The sequence below is a fragment of the Capsicum annuum genome, chromosome 7 (genome assembly GCF_002878395.1).
Source record: "Capsicum annuum cultivar UCD-10X-F1 chromosome 7, UCD10Xv1.1, whole genome shotgun sequence".
In the NCBI taxonomy this organism is placed as follows: domain Eukaryota; kingdom Viridiplantae; phylum Streptophyta; class Magnoliopsida; order Solanales; family Solanaceae; genus Capsicum; species Capsicum annuum.
In genome coordinates, this window is record NC_061117.1 from 123,921,971 (window position 1) to 123,948,913 (window position 26,943).

The following is a 26,943-nucleotide window of genomic DNA, read 5'->3' on the forward strand; positions in this document are numbered from 1 at the left end:
GATGAAATTAGGGTTTTGGAAGTGGGTTCTCATATTTATAGAGGCTCACAAAAGGTAGGAAATGACCAAAATACCCTTGCAAAAACATCTCTAAATTGCTGAAAAAAATGGCTGACGACATTTGTGACAATCCGTCACAAAATGTCGTCACAATAGGCCATTAGAAATGTCGTCAGAAATGTGACGGGCCATCAGAAATGTCATCTCACATTTCCCAGCTTGACATCCTGGAGTAAAATAGGTATAACTCTTTGATTCGATATCAGTTTTGGATGAAATTGGTATCGTTGGAAACATAATTCAAAGAGATTTCATTTGATATATAGTAGTTCCTCTAATTCTATATATACAAGGAGTTATGGTCAATTGAAGTAGACATAAATTTTGACGGTCACTAAAACTGGAACGATAGGAAAGTTCACAACTCGACCATGAGTTAGGGGACCTCTATGATCTTAATTCATGCTCAAATAGACTCCCACATGATTCAAAGTATTTCATACTTGGGGGGATATTTTTGAAACATTTAAACTCAGATTTTCACTTTACCAAATACGCTCTAAGGCTCAGAATGAAAGAGGATTTTGCGGGGCATTACATTATCTCCCCTTGAGAATGTTCATCCTCGAATGTCACTTGATAGACTGAGAATATGGATCTACAGAACTTACTCAAGAAATGGAAACATCTCAGATCAGGTCTACACAACTGGAACGACTGATATATTGAATTCTCACACTGGGCATGCATAGTTGATGCATGGAATACTCGACTGATGATACTTATAGCTGAATTCTCATAATACACATGCATATCTAATGCATAGAATCATAACTGGGATGATCTCATGAATACATGACAGAACACACGCTGACAAGCTAAACTATTTCTACTAAATGCGCATATCTAATGAATGAATGTTTGGCTAAGCAAACTTTTCAAAGCACGACTTGACAATACAACAATGACTGATGCTAACTTTATAAAGAAAATCTGAACATGCATCGGGATGATTCTAATGGCATGAAATATCATAATACTATGGGGTATCTCACCCTTGGGACTCTATGTCCCTCTAATCACACTTCGCTGAAATACTTGGGCGGTGCGGGGCACCTACAGACTGGGTCGTAATTGACCGATCAAGATCAGAAACTCATGCATGACTCGTGCTAACATATAAGATCAAAATGGAAGAAAATGATCTATCAATATATGTCATAAAGAAGAAGGGATCATAACATACTCAAGTCTACTTTAGGGAATCCTTCCCGATTAAGGCGAGCCTAAAACGCATAAAGTCTACCCCTTTGAGTCAGCACTCTACATTCTCTCCTTCTATGGAATTACTCACCACACCCAAAAAATACATCACTACCATCTCTACACACACCCATATGGTGCCTACACACTCTTTACAATGCGGATGGGTACGAATACCAGTAGCACTACTCTGGGCTTTGGAGGTTGGTGCTCTCTCAAATCTGACACCCCCAAACACAGGTGTGGGTATACTAGCTGAAGATGGAGCTGCAACTAAAAATTTTTGACCATACTGAGAACTACTACAACCTTGAGACCCTGACTGCGGGAAACCTCGACTACCTACCTTGGCTCTCTTACTCACTCTCTCTCCTTCTTTTATTTTATCGGCCTCAATTTGTTGTGCATCCATCATTAGCCTAGAAAGATCCATATCTCTATTGAGCATGGCAGCTCTACACTCTTTCAACACATAACTCGACACCTCAGACAAAAACTTACTCATACTCGCTCTAGGGTCAGCTATCAAGTCGGGAACATACTTAGCTAATTGGTTAAACTTAAGACAATACTCTTTCACGGTCATGGATCCTTACCTACTACTGACCCAAAGAATTTGGGCGGGTTCATTTTCATGAAGCTTCTAATCCTAGCTGCGGCAAAATTCCCATCTTGCTGAGGTGGGACTGCAGCCTAACGGTTTCCATTAACATTAGTCACATCTTGGGCTAGCACCTGGAAAGCGGCCCAAAACTCTGTATATGACACACTCTCATTCTCAGGATCTACTGGCTGAGGGGTCTGATCATTAACCCCACGAACAAAATCTCTGCGAGGAGGCATACTCTGTAAATAAAATAATAAAATGGATTACACTGAGGATCAACTTGAGCTCATGCTCACTCACACGAAATAATCACTGAAAGAAGGGAAACTGCTACTAAGAGCATCCTGTAGCCTATTATACATAAATGTGGCATGCTACACACCCATGCACAAGACTATACTCGATGCGGTTTTTCAGACTCCCTAGGATACTCTTGAACCTTAGGCTCTGACACCAAGCATGTAACGCCCCGAGATCCCATCCCAAGACATCACACGGTGCTTATGACCCTAAAGGACCACAAGCTAACCCTTTACTGATATCTGTACCTGTACACTGCATAATATCTAAAATAAATACAAAAACTAGCCATAAGGTTCAACACATCTATGAATACTCATACTACAGAAAACTGAATACTAACACATACATCTGAAAAGCCTCTAAACTATCTGAACTGTGGAGTTGATAGGACAGGTCTCCAACTAACTTTATCAACTGAAAATAAACAAAGTCTGAAACAATAATAGTAAACTGAGATTCTTCCTAGAAAAAAGAGGACTCACTTCCACTACTACTGACTGGGACTGAACTGCTGAGAATACTCTACATCCTATGCCTCTGAACCTATGGTGTCAAATAAAACACCATAATGCAAATACGTCAGTACAGGAATGACTGAGTATGTAGACAAGGTAGGCTAATTTAAGGGCTCATGCATGCACAATATCTAAACTGAATAATTATGAAGATGTCGTATGAGAACAAATACATGAATGCACAGAACATGAACACAATCATCATAACTCTAGATACTAAAACACGGATACCACTTTGTTGCAGACTAAACTCACTACTAAAACTGAGATACTAAATTACTGACTCATCTGATACTGATAACTGAGGATCTGGATATACTTACATCAAGGACTGAACTCTGAGCTTACTATTTTTGACTGACAGAATTAGAGATCAACTTTTCTAACAAATTATTCTGGAGCGATTCTAAATGATGAGAACTATGATCATGTCCGAATCTGGCAACATGGATACTTGATAGAATCTGAGATTAAGATCAAGCCTATCTGACTGGAGATCTCTAGATATAATAATAAGAATACTTAACATAGTCTGAGACTGATATCAAGCCTATCTGATGGGAGATCTCTAGATATGATAATAAGCATCTATATATGAGACCAAGCCTATCTGATGGGATGGTCAATGAATCAATAAAACTATCTGAGTTCTTTATAGAGATGGATGACTGTATCTGATAGTCCTCATTTCTAAAGATAGATACTAAAACTGCAACTGTGGGAAGTAGTTACTTAACTGACATGCCCCAACCTACCACAGGTGAGGTCCTACCTTTAACCCAAGCTAGAAGGGTGTCAATACTATGCCACGGGTAAAGACCTCTCTAGTCAAGCCTCTCTGACGGGATGACTCTCACAGGAAGTTAGCCTGAGGCAATTTAATAGTAAAACCTCTCTGACGGTGACAGCCTCTACTGACGAAAGACTCATGCATCCTGCACTGGCTATGCAGTTTTGGAGTTTTAGGATTGCTCTTAATGACTCGGCCTCTCTGACGGGAGAGCCGCCATCCCTTCCCTTGCTTGGTGATAGCTTCTACTCCTAACTGAAAAGCTCTAAACTGAAATCTTAACTGAACACAACTGAACTAAATCTAATATTGATCATGTTTCTCAAAAGATCTGACTGAGTTACGATGAGATTACTTAGTTTTGTATCTGATGGAAAATGTATCGACTCATGTTATCCGACTGATAATGCAAAGCTTGAATAGATTACTCGAATCACTTCTAAGATTATAATTGAATCACTTGAATACTATTAGATCTGAGCTGATTATAGGACTGAGGCTAGATTACTAATGATACAGAGATTACAGAGATAACTGAGATAATTGAGCTTTCTTAAGTTCTGCACTTGTCTGAGGATACAGAGTCCTATAGTTCACTGAGTTCTGAGAATCATGTCTCGATTGGAGTTATCAAAAAACTAACACGGGCTCTAGACAACAACTCTATTGTCGGGTATAAATACCCCCAAGACTCGATAGCTTAAAAGTAAAGCATAATCATTCATTCATCATCACAATTATTCATGTATTATCACAATCATTCATGCATCATCACAAGAGTTCATTAAGATATCACCTCAAGCATTTTAGGATCGCAAACCTCTATTCATCACCACAATTACTACAGAGTCACTTCAAGCATTTAGAAATCATCAACATATACTAGCGTAGAAAAAACATGCTATTAGATTATACCCCATTCAAGAAGGTCTTACATCAAGTACTTCATACCTATATCAGTCCTGACACCTATTTGGGTATCACATGGCTTGGGGAAACTTCATACTATCATATCACAACTTACTTGCTAACCACTTGAAATGTATTAAAAACTTAGCATATTTCAAAGAGTACATAATTGGGGAATTTACAACCATCATATCTCGACTTGTTCACTAGGGTTTTTCAACAACTACTAGACATGACCGATTTTACACCTACTTGGGGATTTTATGCTATTTCACACATTTCACTTACTAGGGAATGTTATCAAATACTAAGCATGCATGGACTAGCTCAAAATTTCGAGCTTCCTATTCAACATACTATAATGGCCCTTATACTTCACCTAAGCTCTTTATCAAACCTTTAGGGGACATGCTTTGCTTATTCAACCATTAACAACTCATAAACATTAAAATCTTTTAGTTTTAAAAAGGGTTCTTGATCTTCTTGGATGAAAGGGACCCAAGAATCAACATATACATACCTTAACCTTTGAAATATAATGAATTCTAATGCTTGAGACTCTTTTTGCACTTGTAATAAATGATTATTGAAGCCCACACTATGAGGAACTTGATTCTTACAGAAAACTTAAAGATTTATGGATGAATCTTGGAAGATTAGGGTTCTTGATGAAACACTAATTAGATATTCTTAAGAGAATTGGAAGAGAAAAATGATGAAATTAGGGTTTTGGAAGTGGGTTCTCATATTTATAGAGGATAACAAAAGATGGAAAATTACCAAAATACCCTTGCAAAAACGTCTCTAAATTGCTGAAAATAATAGCTGACGACATTTGTGACAGGCCATCAAACCTGTGAAAGGCCGTCATGAAATGTCGTCACAAAAGGATGGATTTTGTGAGTTTCTACCTAAGGTTGATGACATCATCAGAAATATCGTCAGAAACGTGATAGGACGTCAAAAATATTGTCAGAAATGTGACGGGCCATCAAAAATGTCGTCACACATTTCTCAGCTTGATATGCTGGATTAAAATAGGCATAACTCTTTGCTCCGATATTGGTTTTGGATAAAATTGGTGTCATTGAAAAGATAATTCAAAGAAATTTTATTTAATATATAGTAGGTCCTCTACTTTGATATATACAAGGAGTTATGGTTGATTGAAGTTGACCCAAATTTTGACAGTCACTAAAACTTGAACGATAGGAAAGTTTTCAACTCGACCATGAGTTAGGGGACCTCTATGATCTTAATTCATGCTCAAATAGATTACCACACAATTTAAAGTATTTCATGCTTGGGAGGATATTTTTGAAACATTTAGACACAGATTTTTTCTTTACCAAATATGCTCTAAGGCTCAGAATGGATGAGGATTTGAGGGGCATTACAGATAACCCATGGCAACTTATGCAAAAATATTTAGACAATACATTTTACACTACGGCTACATACAAATATTGTAGACACTACAAAACTGTGTTATCTCAAACTGCTTCAGGAGAAATTCAACACTACTATGCAAGTGGAGGTATCAGAAAGGATTATAGTTTTTCCAAAATTAAAATCAAATAGATCTTTTATCATGTTGAATGGTGATTGAGTACCCTTAAAGAAAAAGAATATGTTCTTTCTGAACATCGAAAAAACATAGTTAAGTACAATTATTGGGACTATGTTGAAAGTTTTGATAAAGCTTTCTCGTGTGAGAATCCTGAGAAATCTCATTCATGATTTACTAAATTTTGTGGAAATGTCTACAAACAAAGCATACACAACTGGTTTGCTAAATGGTGGATCTTGCATGGTCCTTCGCAAAAAATATGGCCAGAGCCTTTTAAAACTCTTTATAATGATTAGGTGGAGGTATCACTAATACTACTTGAAATGTAAAGAGAAAACATATACTTTAAAGGCATATCAACAATGTATTTTTTTCATTGAATTTTCTATTCCTTGTATCTTGAAATGGTCTATAGAAGTAAAACCAAATCCTGACAATATCCCTTGTTTAATGAGAATTTATTACACTAAATTCTGGAGAAAACTAAATCAACAAATGGATGAAGGAAATGTCCATGGACACTAATTAATAGAAACAATCAAAGCTTCCATAAAAAATTATAAGCAGTAGAAAGAAACAGCTCCTCTTTATGAACAAGAGGAACACAGTCCATTCAAAAATATATTCCAAAAACTCAAGATGGAGAAAGGGATAATATCCAAATGATAAATCCTTTATTCATATATGGAGGAAGTTAAATAAGATTTAATGAAGAATCTCTATCAAGTTCGTTCTTCAGACATGTCAATATCTTCAGTAGGTCATTAAGAAGATTGTCTGGCCGGGGAATTCTAAAGTATTCAAAGTGATAAAGAAATAGACTTGGATGATAATCTTGCAAAATTCCAAAACACCATGGAAGAATCTTCCATGTCCACAAAAGATAAAGGGAAGAAATAAATAAAATGGACCCCACCACTACTCACATTATTGGGGAAACGGGCTTGATGGCAGACGACTTTTGAAAAAGCAAAACAGTAAGGGCCATTAGCTTTCTAATAAAGCAAAAGCCATTTGTAAATAGTAAGGGTCAAATAGTAAAGGCCACTTACTTTGTTTTGTCATTTTATTTAGGTTCTTCCATTATATAACAAGCCCATTATTAGTAGATGCGGACAGGTTTCTAAGAACCCCTCTCTCTTGAATACTCTCGCTCTCTCTTGTAAAAATATTCTGAGTGCGAAATAAAATCTCTTTGCTTCTGATCACAATCCATCCATCTTAAGGATAATTTTATTTTATTTTTACTCTACTTATTCATTAGCCTATGATAGGCTAAACTCTTTGTGTTGATCTATGACGAATAATATTACATGTATAAAATGGTGTAAGTTATTAAAATAAGAATCAAATCATCCAAATGATATTAAGGTCACAATATATAGACTTGCAGTAATAGTTTTGATTCAGGCATCATGTCAGAGGTCTAATTAGAAGGCCAGTTATCCAGATGGGCATTAAGGGCAGTGTTTTAAATCCGTTTTGAATCAAGACTATTCCTATGAGTTTATGCTTGCTTGTAAATGTTCCTGGAATATCATTTGATGCGATCCGGTCCTTCAATGCTTTTCCTAATCTACAGATATCTCTTTGTGATGAGAATTCATTAAATGTCTTAATACTAAGCATTAAATTGCATGTCTATAATTACATGCCAGGAACTGAAGTAATATTTATTTGTTATAGAATATATTATACGCCTCTGTACACATTAAATCCTATGTGTAAAATGATGGATTTCAAGAATGAAACCAATTTTTTTAGGTAAAACGTTGTTATTAGAAGACCTATTAAATGGGATGAAATTGACTTCCCAAAAGAATGGATCCTCAAGGATGTAGCCCTTCCTCAAAATAATCTCAATAGCGAGATTTCATAAGTAGAACAGGCCATTGATGGCACTGTAAAGATCAAATTTTCTAATTCTTTGCCTCTACTTAACAAGGCTGATGATTTACTTATAGCATCATCATCGAGACAAACAAGATCAACATCTTCTTACATATCCACTGTTGATTATATTATTAGATCACCATCTAGAGCTTCAACATCTCAGATCAGAGAAAGTTCTAGAATACACAATATCAGAATCAACAGCAATAATATTGTTACTGTAGTTTCTAATATGGATCCAGCTGAATCCAAAATGGATTTTCCCACAGGTTTAAAATGAATTACAACAAAATTGATTTTAGTCTGGGATCACCGGTTAGAAAAAATATCTCACAGGAGTTCTTGAAACCTAGATGGGAATTATTTTTATAATGGTTTTTTGAAAGTTTCAATAAAGAAGAAAAATATGATCTTCAGGAAGAATTCTATGCTGATCTTTCTGTGCATAATAAAATAATTTCTTCTGTACCATGGTTAATGGCTAAGTATGTTGATCATCATATATTTTAAGTTGGCTACTGGGGAAATCACTACATCAGTGCTCCCTCCCCAACAATTATTCAAAATGGAAAAAGATAATAAAGTAGTTTAGATCACAGCCTTTGCCAAGCAAATCAAGATTGATATTGTGCTTATCACCACTTAAAATGTCAATAAGATGTTGAAACAGCATAATTATGCTAATATGTACATGAGTATTTTAGGAGAACAAATTGTTTCTCTATATGAAAAAATTGATAAGGTCCTATCCAAATTGCAAAGGATAGAGTTTACTGAAACTAAGCATAAAGACCAAGAGGTTACTGCTAATACCAGTATTCAGCCTCCTCCTAAGATTAAGAATTTCAGGCTGAATAATGACTTCAAAAATATAAAGAAGTTATTCGCAGAAAAATTTAATGGATTAAGAATAAATCCCATCCATGATAATGGTATCACAACAGAGGGCAATGTTGAGCATGTTGGTCTATTTTAGATTAAGAAAACCTCAGACAAGTTTGCTAGGAAGCCAGCCTAAAAATGATTTATTATTCTAGTCCTACTCTTCAAGATGTACTATTTAAAGAACAAGCATTGTATGTTTCCCATAGTTTTAGATGTGATGAAATCTATGAATGAAATGTACGTGGCCTATCTGAAAGGCAAATTTCTACGATGGTACATGGAATATTAATGTACAGTATAGTTTACAAGGCTGACCCTGGCACCAATGATAGGGGTATAGCAGAAATGATTACTGTTGGATTTACTGGTAAGCTTCAAGGCTTATGGGATAATCACCTAACCCAGACCATAAGGGGAAAATAATGAGTGTTGTCAAACAAAAAATCAATGGCTCCAAAGTAATGAACATTTTCTATACATTTATTATTAATATTATTAAGCATTTCTCTGGAAAATAGTCAGATAATACTGAAACTATTAGGACTTTGCTCCAAAACCTTAGATGCAAGACTCTAACATCTTTTAGGTGGTATAAAGATATTTTCCTATCAAGAGTCATGGAATTACCTGAGAGTAATAATCCACACTAGAAATCTAAGTTTATGGATGGGCTTCCCATGTTATTTGCAGAAAGAGTTAGTAAAATCCTTAGAGGACCTGACGTAAGTATAAATTATAACGCTTATACCTACGACAAACTTATAAAGGTTTGTAATCAGGAAGGATTAGCTTTGTCTGATGCGATAAGCTAAATCATCAAATTAAAAGATATCATCTTAAGGAAAGACAATAATTAGGCGAGTTTTGTGAACAATTCGCCATTGATGTTCCTAAGAGTTCTAAAGAAACCTCAAGGTACCAGAAAAAGAAATTCTCAGAAGTCAAAAAGTCAAAGAGAATAGAGAAGAAGACCAAAAGAAAAAAGTCTTACAAATCTCATGCAGAGTACAAAAAAAGCTAAAAATACAAATGCCTGCTATAGATGTGGCAGAGTTGGCCATTTTTCAAAAGAATTTAAAGTCAAAAGCAAGATTAAGAGTCTTACTCTTGATGAAGTGATTAAAGATTCTTTGTGTAAAATATTACTTAATTTCTCTAACAAAATTCTAGTTCGGATCATACTGATAATGAGGAAAATGGTTACATAGAGGAGGACATGTGTGCCCTCAATAATGAAGACTTCATGTCTTCTGAAGATGAATGTCTTCCATGTCAACAAGGGCAACCTTGTGAAGACGAAGAAGATGAAAATATTTTGTATAGCATTATCTCTTAATTTCAAGATATAGAAATAAATGTCTTGAAAGATGACAAATTAACAGCTCTTCTCGAAATGCTAAAATCTTTGGGAAATAGGGATAACCAACCATCTACTAGTTATTCTCACACATAAGAAAAACGTCCCTTGATTTATTCCCAAAAAGGTCTTTATACCATGGCAGAAGTAATTAAACTTCTGAAGAAAAGGCAACTAGTTGTTGAGATACCAGCAACAACTCAAGATCTTAAGAAAGAGGTTAAAACCCTCAAAAAGGAAATAGACTTACATAAGAATCACCATTTGGCTATAGATAAAAGGGTTTCTACTCTAAAACACCCTACTCCACTACCTAACAAAATAAGCCATCATGATTCTTTACCAGAAGAAGATTTTCTGAAAAAGATTTTCTTCAGACACTTGAAGTCGTTGCTCAACAACATTTTTATGATAAGGTAACTCTTTTAACTGACTATAATTATAAAAAGAGTTAAAAGCTCTCATTGATAGCGGGGCAGGCTGTAATTGCATCAGAAAAGGTCTGATACCTTAAAAATATTTTTTCAAGACCACTCTTGTTGGTATAAATGCTAGTGGTAATAAAATGGGTGCAGAATATAAGATCCCCAAGGCTTTTATTTTCCAAGATAAAGTTTGCATGCCTGAAACCTTTGTTCTTATTAAAGATATTACTAATGATATCATTTTAGGAAAACCTTGGTTTCTTCATATATATACCATAACATGGTGGGATGAAATTGATGTGACGAGAACTTTTCAAAACAAACATATTAAGTTCGAATGGTGTGAACCCTTATACAATAGATATTTAAATTTAGTAAAAGAAAGAATTCTTTATAAAAATAAGCAATTATAGTTTTTGACAAAAGAAATCTGCAGTTTAACTATTGATCAAACACTTCAAAACCCAAAATTTGTTGTGAAGATTAAGTTTTTTGAAAAATAAGTTTTCAATTGATATATGTGGAGATCATCACAATATCTTTTGGCAATGGAAAAGACATGTGGTTAGTCTTCCTTATGAGGATAGTTTTCAAGAAGGAAATATTCCTACAAATGCAAGACCTTGCCAAATGAATGATGTATATTTAGAATTATGTAAAAAAAGAAATTGATTATCTTTTATATAAAGGCCTCATAAGACCTTCCAAATCTCCCTAGTCATGCACTATTTTTTATTTTAATGAATATGTTGAACAGGAAAGGGGTGTACCCAGATTAGTTATAAACTATAAACCACTCAACAAAGTCCTTAAATTTTTAAATTGATGTTTTCTATTGTGTCATAAAGGATGGTATCACAGGCATCCTCATACAAAGAAAGGGGAAGAAGAGGTAGATCACCTCGAATAGAGGTAGAGGAAATACTGTCCTTATCCAAATTAAAAATCAAAAGGCTTATTACCCCGAACATTGCAAGTTCAAGTTCAGGTTCATCAAGTATGAATATGGATGAACAACTGTATCATCCATTTTTGGATTTTATGAAATCAAAATACAAAAGGCAAGAGGAATCTAATATTCCTTCATATGCTAGTGCCTTGAAAAACACTAATAAAAATATTGAGTTGTACGAACGCAACAAAGAAGAAGAAGAGATAGTACTTCTTAAGCGACATGATATTAGATGGAAAGATAACCCATGGCAACTTATGCAAAAATATTTAGACGATACATTTTACACTATGGCTACATACAAATACCGTAGACACTATGAAACTATATTGTTTCAAACTACTTGACACCCTCAAACTTTCAAGTATTTTATTTTTGGCCTTTCCATACACAAAACATCAATTTTTGACTTAAAATGTGTTCAGATAAGTCAATAGGTTATCTCGAAAGAGTTTCAAAATTTTTGAATGAGGTTTGGGGTCATTTTTAAATTTTGAGGCAGTAAGCCTCTGCGATATCACCGTGTCAAGGAGGCTAGTCTTCGAAATAAGTGGCATGGCACGGATTTTAGCTTCCACGATAGGAAGTGTGGCACACGAGGTGTAAAATTTTATCTAGTTTTGATTTTCTCACATGGGGTGAGGGGATTTGGATATTTTACCCCTTGTACGACCTTAGTCCCGTTATCTCATAATTTGGGCTTAGTGATGCCATGAAGTCCTTTTTTGGATTGTTATATGTGTTTTATTGATAGACAATTTCTAATGAGAAGTTACATACTTTATAGTTTTCATTGAATTTTCTATTCCTTGGATCTTGAAATGATCTACAGAAGTAAAATCAAATCCTGACAATATCCCTTGTTTAATGAGAATTTATTACACTAAATTCTGGGGAAAATTAAATTAACAAACGGCTGAAGGAAATGTCCATGGACACCAATTAATAGAAATAATCAAAGCTTTCATAAATAATTATAAGTAGCAGAAAGAAACAACTCCTCTTTATGAACAAGAGGAACATAGTCCATTCAGGAGTGTTGCCCGAAAACTCCAGATGAATAAAGGGACAATATCCAAATCTGCATCCTTACTTTATATATAGAGAAATTTAAACGAGATTTAATGAAGAATCTCGATAAAAAATGTTCTTCAGATGTGTCAATATCGTCAGCAGGTCATGAAGAAGATTGCTTAGCCGGGGAGTCCCAAAGTATTCAAAGTGATAAAAACATAGACTTGGATGCTTATCTTGCAAAATTCAAAGACACTCTGGAAGAATCTTCCACGTCCACAAAAGGCTAAGGAAAGAAATAAATTAAAAATACCCCACCACTACTCACATTATTAAGGAAACAGGTTTGATAGCAGATGGCTTTGAAAAAGCAAAATAGTAAGGGCCATTAGCTTTCTGATAAAGCAAGATCCATATGTAAATAGTAAGGGTCAAATAGTAAAGGTCACTTGCTTTATTTTGTCGTTTTATTCAGGTGCTTCCATTATATAAGGAGCCCATTGTTAGTAGTAAAGGATAGGTTTTTCAGAACCCCACTCACTAGAATACTCTCTCTCTTGCAAAAATATTCTAATTACGATATAAAAGCTCTTTGATTCTCAGCACAAGCCATCCATCTTAAGGTTAATTTAATTTTAATTTTACTTTTAAGACCCCGCAAAAAAAATCCTAAGATCAGCTTAGTCTTTTATGCTTGTATCTAGCTAAGTATTCAGACTTAGTATTATTTTGGCCTTAGTTAGTTGGAAACTCTATTTCACGACTCTTATGACCTTAAAGTATCAATCTTTAGGTTGAATCATGATCAGGGATGTTAGTAGGTGTTCCCAAACGAGTTTTGGATTTTTCGGACCTCGTTTGACACATGTCTGGGAACCCAAAATAGTGTATTAATGCGATCTCAACATGGCGCATTATCTATCACATCAACAAGTATTTTTTCCCAGCTCCCAGTGCGAATTCCAGTGAACCGACGTGGACTCGACGCGCTGCATTAGGTATCGCGTCTATGCCAACGATATGGAGCATCAGTCTGCGCATTGCTAGGCCAGTTTTTCATTCATTAAAAAAACAACATCCAGAGGGGTAAATGGGACATTTTTCTCACTTTGACCTAGCCCCTAAAATATGAAATTCAGCCCTCACAAAGCAAATTGCACTCTTTTCTCTCAAATTGCTCTCAAGAGCAAAACCTTAGAACATCAATTTCAAGATCAATTCTCAAGAACAGTCTGTCAACCTTTAAGAATTCAAGCATTAAGGTCTGTTAAGTTTTCATCCAAGGGTTTGCTTCTACCATTGGAGTTTAAGAAACCTTTTTGAAGCTACAAGTTAAAGGGTTTAATGAAATTCATAATTTGATTTACCTATTTTCATGATTATTATGTTGATGAGGTTTTCTAATCCATGATTAGTTGCAAGATTCATGTAAAATCATTTATTATATGTGTAGGGTCATGTGAATTCATGTTAAAGCCTTGAGATTGTGAATTTGGTGTTGAAATTGTGATGCTCTCATATTGTCTAGTGTTATGTGCATGTACTATGCCCTCCAAGTATTTCATGGCGTTCATATGAGTTGAATAATGAAATTATAACATGTGAACATGCATTCCTCATTCATGTACAAGTTAATACATTACAAGTGTTTGAGTAAATGTCTCTATGAATAAACTATGGACTAGCATACATTGTTATGACTTTTATGACTATGCTATGCTCTACTTTTCATGCTAACGAGTCCTAGGGTTATTTAATACCCAAAAATTTAGCTGATTACATAGATCCATGGTTAGTCTCAGGATAGTATCAGTCATGTCACAATTAGGAGTACTCTTAGTTAGTTACAGAACTTAGGAAATTCAATAGTACTCAGTAATCAGCCTCAGTTCAGTATTCAGTTCAGAAACCAGTAGTATTCAGTTTAGAATTCAGTTAGTAATCAGTTTAGTACTCAAAGAACTCAGAATTAGTCCATTCTAGATCAATATTCAATTCTAACCTCAGTAAACTCAGCTAGCTAACAGAACTCAATAGTATTCAGTCAATTAATAGAATCCAGTAGTATTCCGTCAGTCAATGGAACTTAGTGAACTCAATTAAGTTTAGTTAAACAGTATGATCAGTAACAGTTCAATCAAGCCTAGTACGGTCTTAGAATAAGTTCAGTGTCTTTTGGTTGGGAGTAGGATTCAGCACCAAGAGAGCCTAGGGATAGGGGATCACCCGTTACCTAAGACTGGGTCCCTAAAAGAAATTCCTAAGTTCCAGAACTACGTATCCAGCATAGGTTACTAGATGTCACCCGTTAGATAGGACTGATATATTTAGGGATCACCCGTTAGTTTTGGACTGATCTCAGGGGACACCTGTTAGACTAGGACTGACCCAACAGCCAGTTGTCTTAACCCAAGGCATGGTACTGACACCCTTCCAATTAGGGATACAGATTAGACCCCACATCAATTATCTTATATAGGGCATATTGGTTAGATGATTACCTCCCACATTCTCAGAATAGAATTCAGTTTAGTTCTATAGTTTCAGGACTATCAGATACATTCACTCAATTTAGTACGAAACTTAGAATAGTTCCATAGGATCAAGGCTGTCAGATACAGTCCCTTAGTTATCAGCTACACATATCAGTAAACTCAAATATCAGTAAATCAGTAATTCAAAACTTAGTATCCAGTGTTATCACAATCTCAGTTACAATATATGTATTCATGCATATACTCTCATTCAATTATATTCATGTCATTCAGTCAGTATTGTTCATGTATATGAACCCATGTTTTTCATCCTACCTTACTTTGCATACCAGTACATTCAAAGTACTGACACATACCTTTCTTTTATTCTATGATGTTTTATATCATAGGTTCAGATGTGCAGGCTCCTGATCATACTTAGTAGTTCAAATATTTAGCTGACAGATTTTGTGGTGAGTCTTCTTAGTTTGAGGACATAATGATTATTACAGTAGTTCAGCTTATTTTAGTAGTTCGAAGTTAATTGTGGACTTGCCCCATCTACTCCATATTTCAGACAATCTAGAGGCTATTTTAGACTGGAGTATTTTCAAACAAATGTATCAGATTTGGTATTTGTTATACCGTATTCAGTTTTATTATAGTATTGAACCTTATGGCATGTTTTCCGCCTAATTTCCATATATTATAGTACTATTATTTAGTTATTGTAGCAGGTACCAGTCATGGGTTAGCTTGTGGTCCTTCGGGATTATGAGCACCGTGTAGCATTCGGGGTACAAATTCGGGGCGTTACATTACTCAATTTATTCATTAGCCTATGATAGGCTAAACTCTTTGTGTTGAGCTATGACAGATTATATTACATATCTAAAATAGCATAAGTTATTAAAATAAGAATAAAATTATCCTAAAGAAATTAAGGTCGCAATATATAGACTTGCAGTAATAGTTTTAATTCAGGCTTCATACCGGATGACTAATTAGAAGGCCTGTTAGCCAGATGGGCATTAAGGGTTAAGTTTTAGACCCGTTTTAAATCAAGACTATTCCTATGAGTTTATGCTTTGCTTGTAAATATTCCAGGAATATCATTTGAAGTGATCCAATCCTTATTTTAATAGATAGGAATCATTTCGAAAATGGTTTCCCAAAAGTTTCAATAAAGAAGAAAAATATGCTCTTCAAGAAGAATTCTAGGCTGATCTTTCTATGCATAACAAAATAATTGCCTTTGTACCATAGTTCATGGCTAAGTATGTAGATTATTATATCTCTATGATTGCTAGGGATTTTAAGCTGGCTACTGGGAAATCACTACATCAATGCTCCCTCTCCAACAATCATTCTAAATTGACAAAGATAATAAAGTAGTTCAGTTCACTGCTTTTGCTAAGCTAATTGAGAATGATACTGTGCTTATCACTACTCAAAATGTCAATATAATGTTGAAACAGCATAACTAAGATAATATGTACATGAGTATTTTACGAGAACAAATTGTTTCTATACATGAAAAAGTTTATAAGGTCCTAGCTAAATTGCAAAGGTTAGAGCTTAGTCAAACTATGCATAAATACCAAGAGGTTACTGCTACTACCAATATTCAGCCTCCTTCTGAGATTAAAAATTTCAGGCTGAATAATGACTTCAAAAATATAGAGAAGTTATTAGCAGAAAAATTTAATGGATTATGAATAAATCCCATCCATGATAATGATATCACAGCAGAGGACAATGATGAGCATGTTGGTCCATCTAAGATTAAGAAAATATCAGACAAGTTTGCTAGGAAGCCAGCCCAAAAAATAATTTACTATCCAAGGTCTACTCGTCAAGATGTGCTATTTGACGAACAAGCATTGTACGTTCCCCATAGATTTAGATATGATGAAATATACTAATGGAACATAGATGGCCTATCTGACAGGCAAATTTCTATGATGGTACATAGAATGTTAATGTACAGTACAATTTGCAAGGCTAGCCCTGACACAAATGATAGGGGTATAGCGGTAATAATTACTGTTGGATTTACTGGTCAGCTTACAATCTGGTGGGATAATTACCTAACCCTAGACTATAAGGAGAAAATAGTGAGTGCAGTCAAACAAGATAGCAATGGCTCCAAAGTAATGAACGATGTCTATACATTAATTATTAATATTATTGCGCACTTCTCTGGAAGATGGTTAGACTATCATGAAACTATTAGAAGTTTTCTCCAAAACCTCAGATGGAAGACTCTAACATATTTTAGGTGATATAAATATGTTTTCCTATCAAGAGTCACGGAATTACCTGAGAGTAATAATCCACACTGGAAGTCTAAGTTTATAGATGGTCCTCCCATGTTATTTGCAGAAAGAGTTAGGAAAACCCTTACAGGGCCTAATGTAAGTGTAGATTATAACACTTATACCTATGACAAACTTATAAAGGTTTGTACTCATGAAAGATTATTTGGATTTCATTTACTAATTAATGTCCAAATTATTTGAATCCTAAACTAGATAAGTGTCGTGTGCAACTGTAGTATGGCCCAATAATGCATATTAATCTAAAAATTCCACCAAGACCCTCTGGTTATGCTTTTCTTGAGGTGAGTTTTATCTGTGCTAGCTAAAATAAAATTTATTATTTATTCCCTTCTTAAACTTTAAGCTATTTTGACATCATTTTGTTGGAAATATTAATAGTTAGAAGAGGCTCGCGATGGTAATGATGCTATTCGTGGGCGTGACATCTATGATTTTCATGGGCATTGCTTGAGGGTTAATAAACTCTAAATATCTTATAGGACACACACATATGAATCAACAAATGTGTGACTTGCATTTTTCTAAATTAGGGTTTCCAATTCTTGTCTTAATTGCATTTTTGTTACCTTAGTATTTCACCTAAAATCTTATGTTTCTTCATATAAATGCTTGACCAAAATTAGTTTGGATCAGTTAATATTAAATCATCTATATCAATTCTACTTTATTCTGGTCCTTTTCTTTTTAATATTAGTTTGTCTTTCAAGGCAAATTAACATATCTAATACTTATAAGACACTTAAATTCTAAATAGTTTTATTTTTTGAAGTGCTTAAGCCTTTTGAAATTATTACATATCGTGTATATTACACATTTTGAACTTGCACGTGGTGGGCATGGTAACTCCTCGTCAAATAATCGTTATAATAGTGGCTAAAATAGTGGCCATAATAATCATAAATTTGGAGCACCCAAGCATACTGATTATCATGGCACATTCACTATTCATGTGGTTGACCTTTATTCCTTACTACATTTCATGCCTTTTGATATAATTCACTTGTTTATTTTTAATTTTGGTTACTGGATTGCCCCAGTCAGCGTCCTAGCAAGATCTCAAGGTGAGTGGTATCTGAGTGATAAATTATAAGGACCATGGATAAAAGAAATCCTTATTTTTTAGTATTTATCATCTAACCGGCTAAGCACAAATATTGATAATCTATGTTACTTGTGTAGGATAATATGCATCAAGCTGGGGATGTTTATTTCTCATAAGTTTTTTGTGATAGGAGTGGTAAATGATATTCAACACATACTAGTTTTATTCTACTTTTATTTATCTTTTGGGTTATTTAAAGTTTTCTTTAAACTATACCAAAGAATCTTGCCTATATCAGGAACCAATAAAGTTGCTTTTTCTCTTTTATTTTCTTTTTTTTCTCCGTATTTCTTTAGTGTTTTATTCTTTTAGGAAGGGTGGGAATAGAACGATCTATGATCCATTGATTTGAAAAAGGTAATTTAATTTTTAGATGTTGGATAACTTGTCGCTCAATTGTTTTGGTGGTTGTAAAAGTTATGATCTTGAATTAGCTGATTAACTTTCCTTATGCAAGTGGAAGAGCTTTCTCAGAATATAGAAGCCTTTGTTAAATATGTTGTGTTGAATATAACTGTGGTTTATCATTGGATCTTCAAGTGTCTTTTCTCCTCCTTATAATAGGAATCTATTGAAACATCCTGGGTTTTGACCCTTTAAAAATTTCCTGGAAATCCGTTCTTCGGACCCAATACGACACATGGGTATGAGTTGTATGTTGGGGTACAAGTGGTATAGTCCTGTAGTATGTTGACCAGCTTTAGTAGGTGGGATGGTTTTGGTCATTGAAATGGGTATAATTTAGGGGTACGAGTTGTAGGGCTTGGTATAAGTCATATCAGGGACTCGTATGGTAGGCAGTTTTTTATCCTCCTGATATTTTATTTTGCTAGGGATATGGGTTATGGGTACGGATTGTATGTTATGGTTATGACTTGGTTAGATGAGTCGTATACTAGATGGTGTTTGTTGCAAGGTTTGAGTTTTAGATATGAGCGGTGGATACTGATCGTACAAGAGGGTATACTCGTATGGGCCAGTCATATCCCTATGATGGGTTTTTAAGGGATTTAAGTAGGGGTATTTTGGATATTTTCCTACTTACCTTAACTAGGACCCACGAATTCTAATACACTTAGAAGGTTATTTACCCTATTGCTCTATTCATTAACACTTTGAAACTATCCCAAAACATCTCAAAATTCTCTCAAGAGGTTTCAGGGCAAGAAGGCTAGGGTTTCATCTTATGGATTGCTTTGGGGCATGTCTTGGTGATTTCTTTTAATTAATTCTTTGGTATAAGGCATTATTGTCTTCCCTCATTGTAATTTCAACTAAAGGTATTGTTTATATGATTGATTTCGTGGTTTTACTATTTCATGATTATGGTTTTCAACTATTATTTGGGGGTTTTGATAATGGATGCTTGGTTATGGTTTCCTATGGTTTTAATTATGCTTTCATATGCATCAATGGTGGATTTGGACAATTGAATTTCATGGTAAAGGTTTAATGGTCTTTGGAATTGATTTTGGTTATAGTATGCCCCAAGGTGTTTGATAAAATACTTATAAAGATACGTTCATTGCATTGACTTTTTTTAGTGGAACTCTTACATGTTTTAAACTGGATAAAAGATTTATGTATGGTTTAAATGGTTTGAAAAGGATAAAGGCTAATTGGTTATGCTTGTGGAGAATACAAAAGTCTCCCAAGTAGATTTAATATGGTAATTGGAAGGGCAAGATTTAATATGGTAATTGGAAGGGCACCTAAGGTCCCCTTAACCTAAATGGTTTGGCTGTGGATATTACTTGCAAGTAAATAGTGGTATTACGATACCAATAATATTTTCCTTGGTTAATAAATGATAAATGGATTGTTTGGACATGGTTTTAATTAGTCATTAATAATGGGGGGTGTAGCTAAGCCGTGGAAGGTGGAGGTCCGGGGGGACCAAAATTAGAAACTCATATTTAGTGATATGAGAGGTCTTGATGACTATGTGTGTGTGTCACATTTTATATTAGGGGATGTACTAGTCATCCATGGGATATTCCCTAGTCGTGCGGCTACACACACTCGGGCCCCTTCAGCAGGGGTAGCTGAAATCATATAGCTCGTGGGTGGTTAGGACAGCAAAGCTACACAACCTAGGTATAAAGGTTTTAAATGCATTCTAAACCCGGTTCCCTTTCCCAGCACTTATATATGTATGGTCGTATGCACTATGGATGGTTTCACTTGATTTTATAACTAGCATTAGTTTATCTTTATCCTGAGATTCATGCTAGTGGTCATTCATTAACCCCATCTACTAGCGATTGTATACCTATGCTATTCAGGAACCGATCATTCTACTCATCTTATCTAGCCCGTGGTTTCGCTATCAGCATTTGGACTGAAGTGGTGAGCTTTCATTCTTTTGGAAGGCATCATTTTATGTTATGAATTTCTTTAAACACTTTTCTTTTATTTTGGATATTGGTTTATGGCCATGGTTGGGGGCATGTCCCAACCGAATTTTGTTACTCTTTTGGATAGAGGTTTTATGATACTTTTGGGGGTTGGTATGAGCGAGATTGGTATTGGTGATGGCCTTAGCATTGTAATAAGTTGGTAGGATAACATCATTAGACAATATTGTTGGTAGTTCCATCCTACTATATTTTAGGATTGATTTTCATATTATGTTTTGGTATTCCCTTTGGTTTATGGTCTATGGTTTGGTTTGGTATGGTTTGGCGGTTGGTGTGGAATGGTTGGACTCGGTTGGATCAGTCACACTTGTGACCCTATCCCAGAGTCTCAATGAGAACAATAACGCTATCTTGTTATATGTTCAAAATTAATTCCATCTAAGGATGGATAGAGGTGGTTGTGCTGGGTAACAGGGGGTTGTCCTCGATCCTGGTTGTACTTAGGATGCCCATTATGACAAGGCCTGAGGTCGGGTCGGGTCATGTATTTTCTCAGATCGAATCAAAACTATATTTTGTTCTATAGCCTATGAATAGATGACTTCAGGGTATGATGATTAAAAAGTTTTGGGTTGTTGTTGAGAAAAAAAATTGTCGAATGCTACAGTAACTTGCATAAAGTATATATTTGATGGCTTTTGGCTTAGTTTATACTATAATGTTTAGCCAACCTTGCTTGATTAAAGTGACACCGTCCCTCGGTTTGGGTGGGTTTATGGGTGCTATTGCTTATAGTTGTACATGAACATTCAAAACATAATTCCATCTGTTCAAGTTAGAAAACTATACAAGTGTTCTCTTTTGCTGCCACAACAATATAAAAAAAACAAGAAAAAACAACAGAAAAAGAGTATTACATCTAGAAGAAGCAAATGGAGAAAGTGACAGAAAAATATTAGAGTGGGAAGGCATAAAACAAATAGCAAGGAAAAAGAAACCAGAGCAGAAAAAGAGAAAAATGAGGAAAATCTAAAAGAAAACCTTCTAAAAATTATAAAGTTGTCGTCCTATGAACCTTCTCATTCGTTCTTTTTCTCTTTTTTGCTTTTGGGGTTTATCACTCAATTTATTAGTTTCACTGCTCTCTGTTTTTACTTTTTGTGCGGTTATTGGCAGGCAAAAAAAATCAATGATTCTTAAGTACTAGGTGTCATTACATTATTTTCAAGTCATTATAACTATTCGCAATTCAAATTTGATAAATCGGAAGGCACCATTTACCCTGTTATGTTTAGTTCATTATACTTCTATTTCTTGGATGTCAAAGAAAATCCATGGTATTTAATAGGCAAAGTACCTATTGAGAAATCAGTGAGAGCAATCACATCAACCTGAGTGACCTCATCTACACCAGCCAAAGAAATTTTAAGACACATCCATAATAGGTACTAAGTCGGTGACATCATACACAGAAGAAGTCTAGTTCATATAATGCAGTAGTATCACAAGGTTGGCCATATAAATTGTTGGATCTAGTTGCATCTTTAATTGTGATATGTCTTTTATACTTTAATGCTCCTCTGTTTTTGTTCTAGCTGCATCTTTTAATCAGTATATGTCAGTGACCCCCTGAATAAGTGTTTCTTTATGGTCTAAATATGATAAACATGCTAGGACTCTAGCTAGCTGTCATCAAGTATTCCATGTTATAATCTGTTTCTTAGAAGGTTTGGATAAAATGATAAAATGTTCAATATTTTTGCATCAGTTACCCTTATATTTCTAAAAGTTAAATGACTTTTAACTTGAAGAAAAAAAGTTATGACTTTTAACTTGAAAAAAGAAGTTAAGTATTCAAATGTTGTTGCGATTAAAATCTCTACTTAAATTAGCTATAAGCTAAAAACAGGACAAGTCTTCTAATATTTTTGTGATGTAATTTCTTGTGATTAACACTCTCTACTGTTGATGCAAGGTTGTGAACATATTTTCCAAGTATAGGGACATCATGATAGACGAAAGGATTGCGACAGAGAAAGTATTTATGACCTTTCAAAAATGCTTGCTACATTGTCTGGTCTCTATTATTTTTGTGTAACTAATACTCTAACAGTGTTCCTATGTTATGTTGCCTCTATTAGTAGTTAGCAAGAATGAAGCAGGCAGCAACTCTAAAGAAAAAAGTTTCAACTCCAAACAAAGTTCAAAGTCCCCTAAAGAATATGAATTTTGATACTCAATAACCGTACAGTGAACGTAACGTGACATTCTTTAATCTAGCCTCTGTAACCGCTCAATTTTTTTTGCTTTCTAAACATACCCTTCACAGTGAACATAACTCTATGCACTACCATTGTGATTCTGCTATCATTTAGTCTAATAGAATGGTTAATTGAGCTTACTGTAAAAGCACATTATTCATACTTTAAGGAGCTGTTTAAATATATATTTAGTTTTTTCCTACTATAAAAGAGAGAAAGGTGTGAATTTTTCTTTGATTATTCATTTGTTAGTGCTGCAAGATGTAGATAGCTTCCTCCCCCCAAATTGTCTCTTCCCTCCTTCCCCGATTTTTTCTAGAATGTATCTATTTGTTGAATCTTGTAAATTTGTACTATAGTATTCTACATTTGTTAAAAGTATAATGAGTAGAAGTATTTAGTTCACATTCAATCATTTATTAAGATTGTAGGAGTTATCTAGTTAGTTATTTTGTACTAACAATACTTGTAAAGTGTTATTCCTCAAAGCATTTCTCATAAAGCAAGGATTGCAACGCTTCTGCATGGATCATAAGATAAAATTATCTCAGGTATGTCTCAGATGCGCGATTTTAGTTTCAACATACAAAAGTAATTGGTCACTGCTTTGTTTGGACATTATCAATCGACTTGCAAGGAAACCATTGCTTGGAAAGGTAATGAGATTATTCGCGAGGCTTCCAAATGGAGCCCGAAACTAGCTACTGCTTGTGAGGTATGGAAAGAGTTTGTATTTAATTTTGCAATAGTGGACGTTTTGGATAAGCAAAAATAGTAGACACTACCAGAAAATAAACAGGTAATAACGAAGGGTAAAGAGAAAGAACCCAAGTAATTATCCTTTGTTTTCTTAATTGAATTGCAGATAAACTCAGCCCAATCTTTTACTAAAAAGATTGAGCCGAATACAACAAAAACTCTATTGCATATATTTTGACTAAGTATACACTTACCTAGATATACAAGATTTGAAATACAAATCTAGAAAACTAAATAAAAATCTAAGACTCAAATCTTTCTATTGTTGTCTTGGATCCACAATAAATCCACATATGTCTCACTCATGTCTACACAGAGGCAGCAGGTGGATGATAACGCTCAACTCACTCCCATGTTTGAGGGGTAAGACGGTCATTTTCATTAACCCAACTCAAGTTGGGGTCGAATCCACAAGGAGCAAATTATGAATTTTAAATCTTATGGTTACTCTAATTACTAAAAGTTTACCCAAAATGCTAACAAACACGACATGTAAAATAAAATGGGGGAATTGATTTGGGATTTGTTTGTAATGACTTTTGGTTAGTAACGCCCGACTATGACACTTTTGACTTAAAATCAAGATTTGAGGAGATCTTGGGATTATGTCTACCTAAAAGTAAAAACATGTGGGTTGATGGTGGTTTAACAAAAAACTTAGTTGTTAACTAAAGGATAGGCTAGGTCGAAGATCATTGTGATTAATCTTTCAATAAAATCACAACTATTTCACTCTTTGGCTCTTTCGAGCACCTAACAAGTGTGTAATTTGTAATCATGAAAAACCTCAATCAAGCATCCCTATTTCTAGGATGATGCTCTTGACATGATTTATACTCCTATTACACTTATTTCTAAGATTGCAAAAGGTAGTAAACCATAGGTTTAATTGTCCACCATTGCCTTGTCCCACTATAGCCCTCTTTCAAGGATGTTATGGGTTACCTCATGTTCACCTTCATCACTCTTTTAAGGATGATGAAGGGTTTATAGAGTTTGGGGTTTTCACCCATCAAACCTATTTGGAGATTTGGGGTTTTCACCCACATATTCCAACTCATAAATTCAAGAAATGGTTGAATCCATACCCAACAACTAATAATCATGAAAACACAACAGCACCCAAACACAATTAAACTTTAGTTCAACATAATCCCAAGACTAATTTACTTATCTACTCATGAAGAAAGTAAATAAAGATATACCATCTAAATTATACAAAGCATTCATTCTATATAAAATACTAAGAAATCAAGCCTCCAAAATTAGCTACACACTTTCCTAATTGGGGTTTCTAGCTTCCAATTCAAAATTCTCATTGAGGTAAGAAATACCCAAAGAAGAAAGGGTTTTTTCCTATATAAGGTTTGGGATTCATCTATGCAATTTTTAAAAAACTTCCCTGGGTTATATTCCCGCTATACCGCAGTCGTGCAGGTTCGACCGCGACCGTGGCTATGCAACCATGGTTTTTCTCTGAGATCGCACTATGATGACTATCTCGAATAACCACGGCAGTGGCCTGAGGACCGCGGCCTCAGTAACTGAGGCTGAACTGCTCCAGGTCTCCAGCTCCACTCCTTTTTCTTCTATTTGATCCCTTTTGAGCTCCAATCCATATTTTTTCATCTTATCAACTATATACCTTCCAAATGTGGATATTAGTGCATTTAAATCATGATGATGTCTCATTTTATTATACAAAACATGGTAGTGTGCACAACTATTTGGTGCAAATAAGTAGTAAAATCACCACTTATCAGTAGACTTCCAAGTTTGCAACTTTACCTTTGAGGAATAATGAAATACTTTTAGACCACAAATAGTTCGGTCCCTTTGATTTTCTATGTGGTAAAATATAACTTATTAAAATCCCAAGAATCAAATCTCTCATGAAATTATTTCTGTCATGGTTTCTCCCTAATTCACTAAGTCTCGGGTTTTCTATTGACTTTGGCTAGCATGAATAATGAAAGTCCTCAGAGTGCTGGTAAAGTGAGTACCTATTTAGTGCTTAGTTTCTCTATTTTTTATATAATACTTAGCATTAAAATGTACAACTACAGTGGCGTACTTACTGAAAAAGGATCCCCTATTATTTTCTTAAGGTCCAGATATGGGTTCCTCCAAATCAAGATTTATTGGTTAATGTAATGAATACTTTTGTCCCTCATGTTGTCATGAAGAACAAAAATATCATCCCACAAACTGGATCTGCATTAGTTCCCTTATTTCATGCGGAGGAGCTGGGAGCTAATGGCAAGTTCAAGGCAGTTAGTATATCAGTTATTCACCTATCACAGATTAATTTGGATGGATCTCATTTTGGTCTAAATGATACATCCATTACAAATATTTGTAAACTATATGACATCAGGCAGAAAGTTAACACCAGAAAGTCAGATCTTCTGGATATCAAGGTAGGTACTACAGTATGGACTTTTTTCTATAGTAGTTATACCTTTGAAGTTATTAAATTACATCTGACTTTCATTTTGCCTCATTCAGATCCATCTAGATGATGTTATAAATAAACCTATTCCTGGTCTAATTATACTAATTGTTGATTGTAACCAAATCTCATGCACAAGAATTACTTTCTTCATAAGCTCTTGAAGCCTATTATTCAGATTCCCAAAGAAAATCCCTAGAGACCACCAAGGTTGTGAACTGTATCATTTATCTGAGTTCTACTACTTTTATCAACTATCCATTTTATGAGAAATGGATGAGGAAATTTAATTTTGCACAACATATTATGGCAAGAATTACAAGGTATGTAACTCCTCTTAATTCTTATTTTAGATCTTTCCATATCAACACTAGTTAATAGTCATTCTATAACAAGAAGCATGAAACAACTCTAATTTTGGTATCTAGTGCTAAAATAGGTACAAGACTGCTTTATTTGTGTCCTCGGCTTTTTCCAGCTCCTCATTTTCCTTCTGTTAGGGTACTTTGTGATCATTGTCATTTGAGGCTATGTTGCTCGTACTCTTCAAAAATGTCATTGGGTGCATGCCAGATTCTTCTAAATTAGCATATTTTTTGAGGTCCAACAAGGGTGTGATTATTTATTCAATATTTCTTGCCAAAAACAAATATGTTAGTGATTCCATCATTACTTCTCTTTCTACTATTTTGACTAGTTTTATTTGCTTT

General features: G+C 34.7%; 1 protein-coding gene across 1 annotated transcript in view; it reads right to left on the reverse strand.

Annotated features, from left to right (window-relative positions):
• Positions 1-1,956: 1,956 nt before the first annotated feature.
• Positions 1,957-26,943, reverse strand: part of LOC107876594 — a 67,069-nt gene continuing 42,082 nt past the window's right edge. The window contains exon 3 of the mRNA XM_016723484.2: positions 1,957-2,109. Coding sequence (XP_016578970.2) covers positions 1,957-2,109 — 153 coding nt within the window. The remainder of the gene's footprint in view (positions 2,110-26,943) is intronic.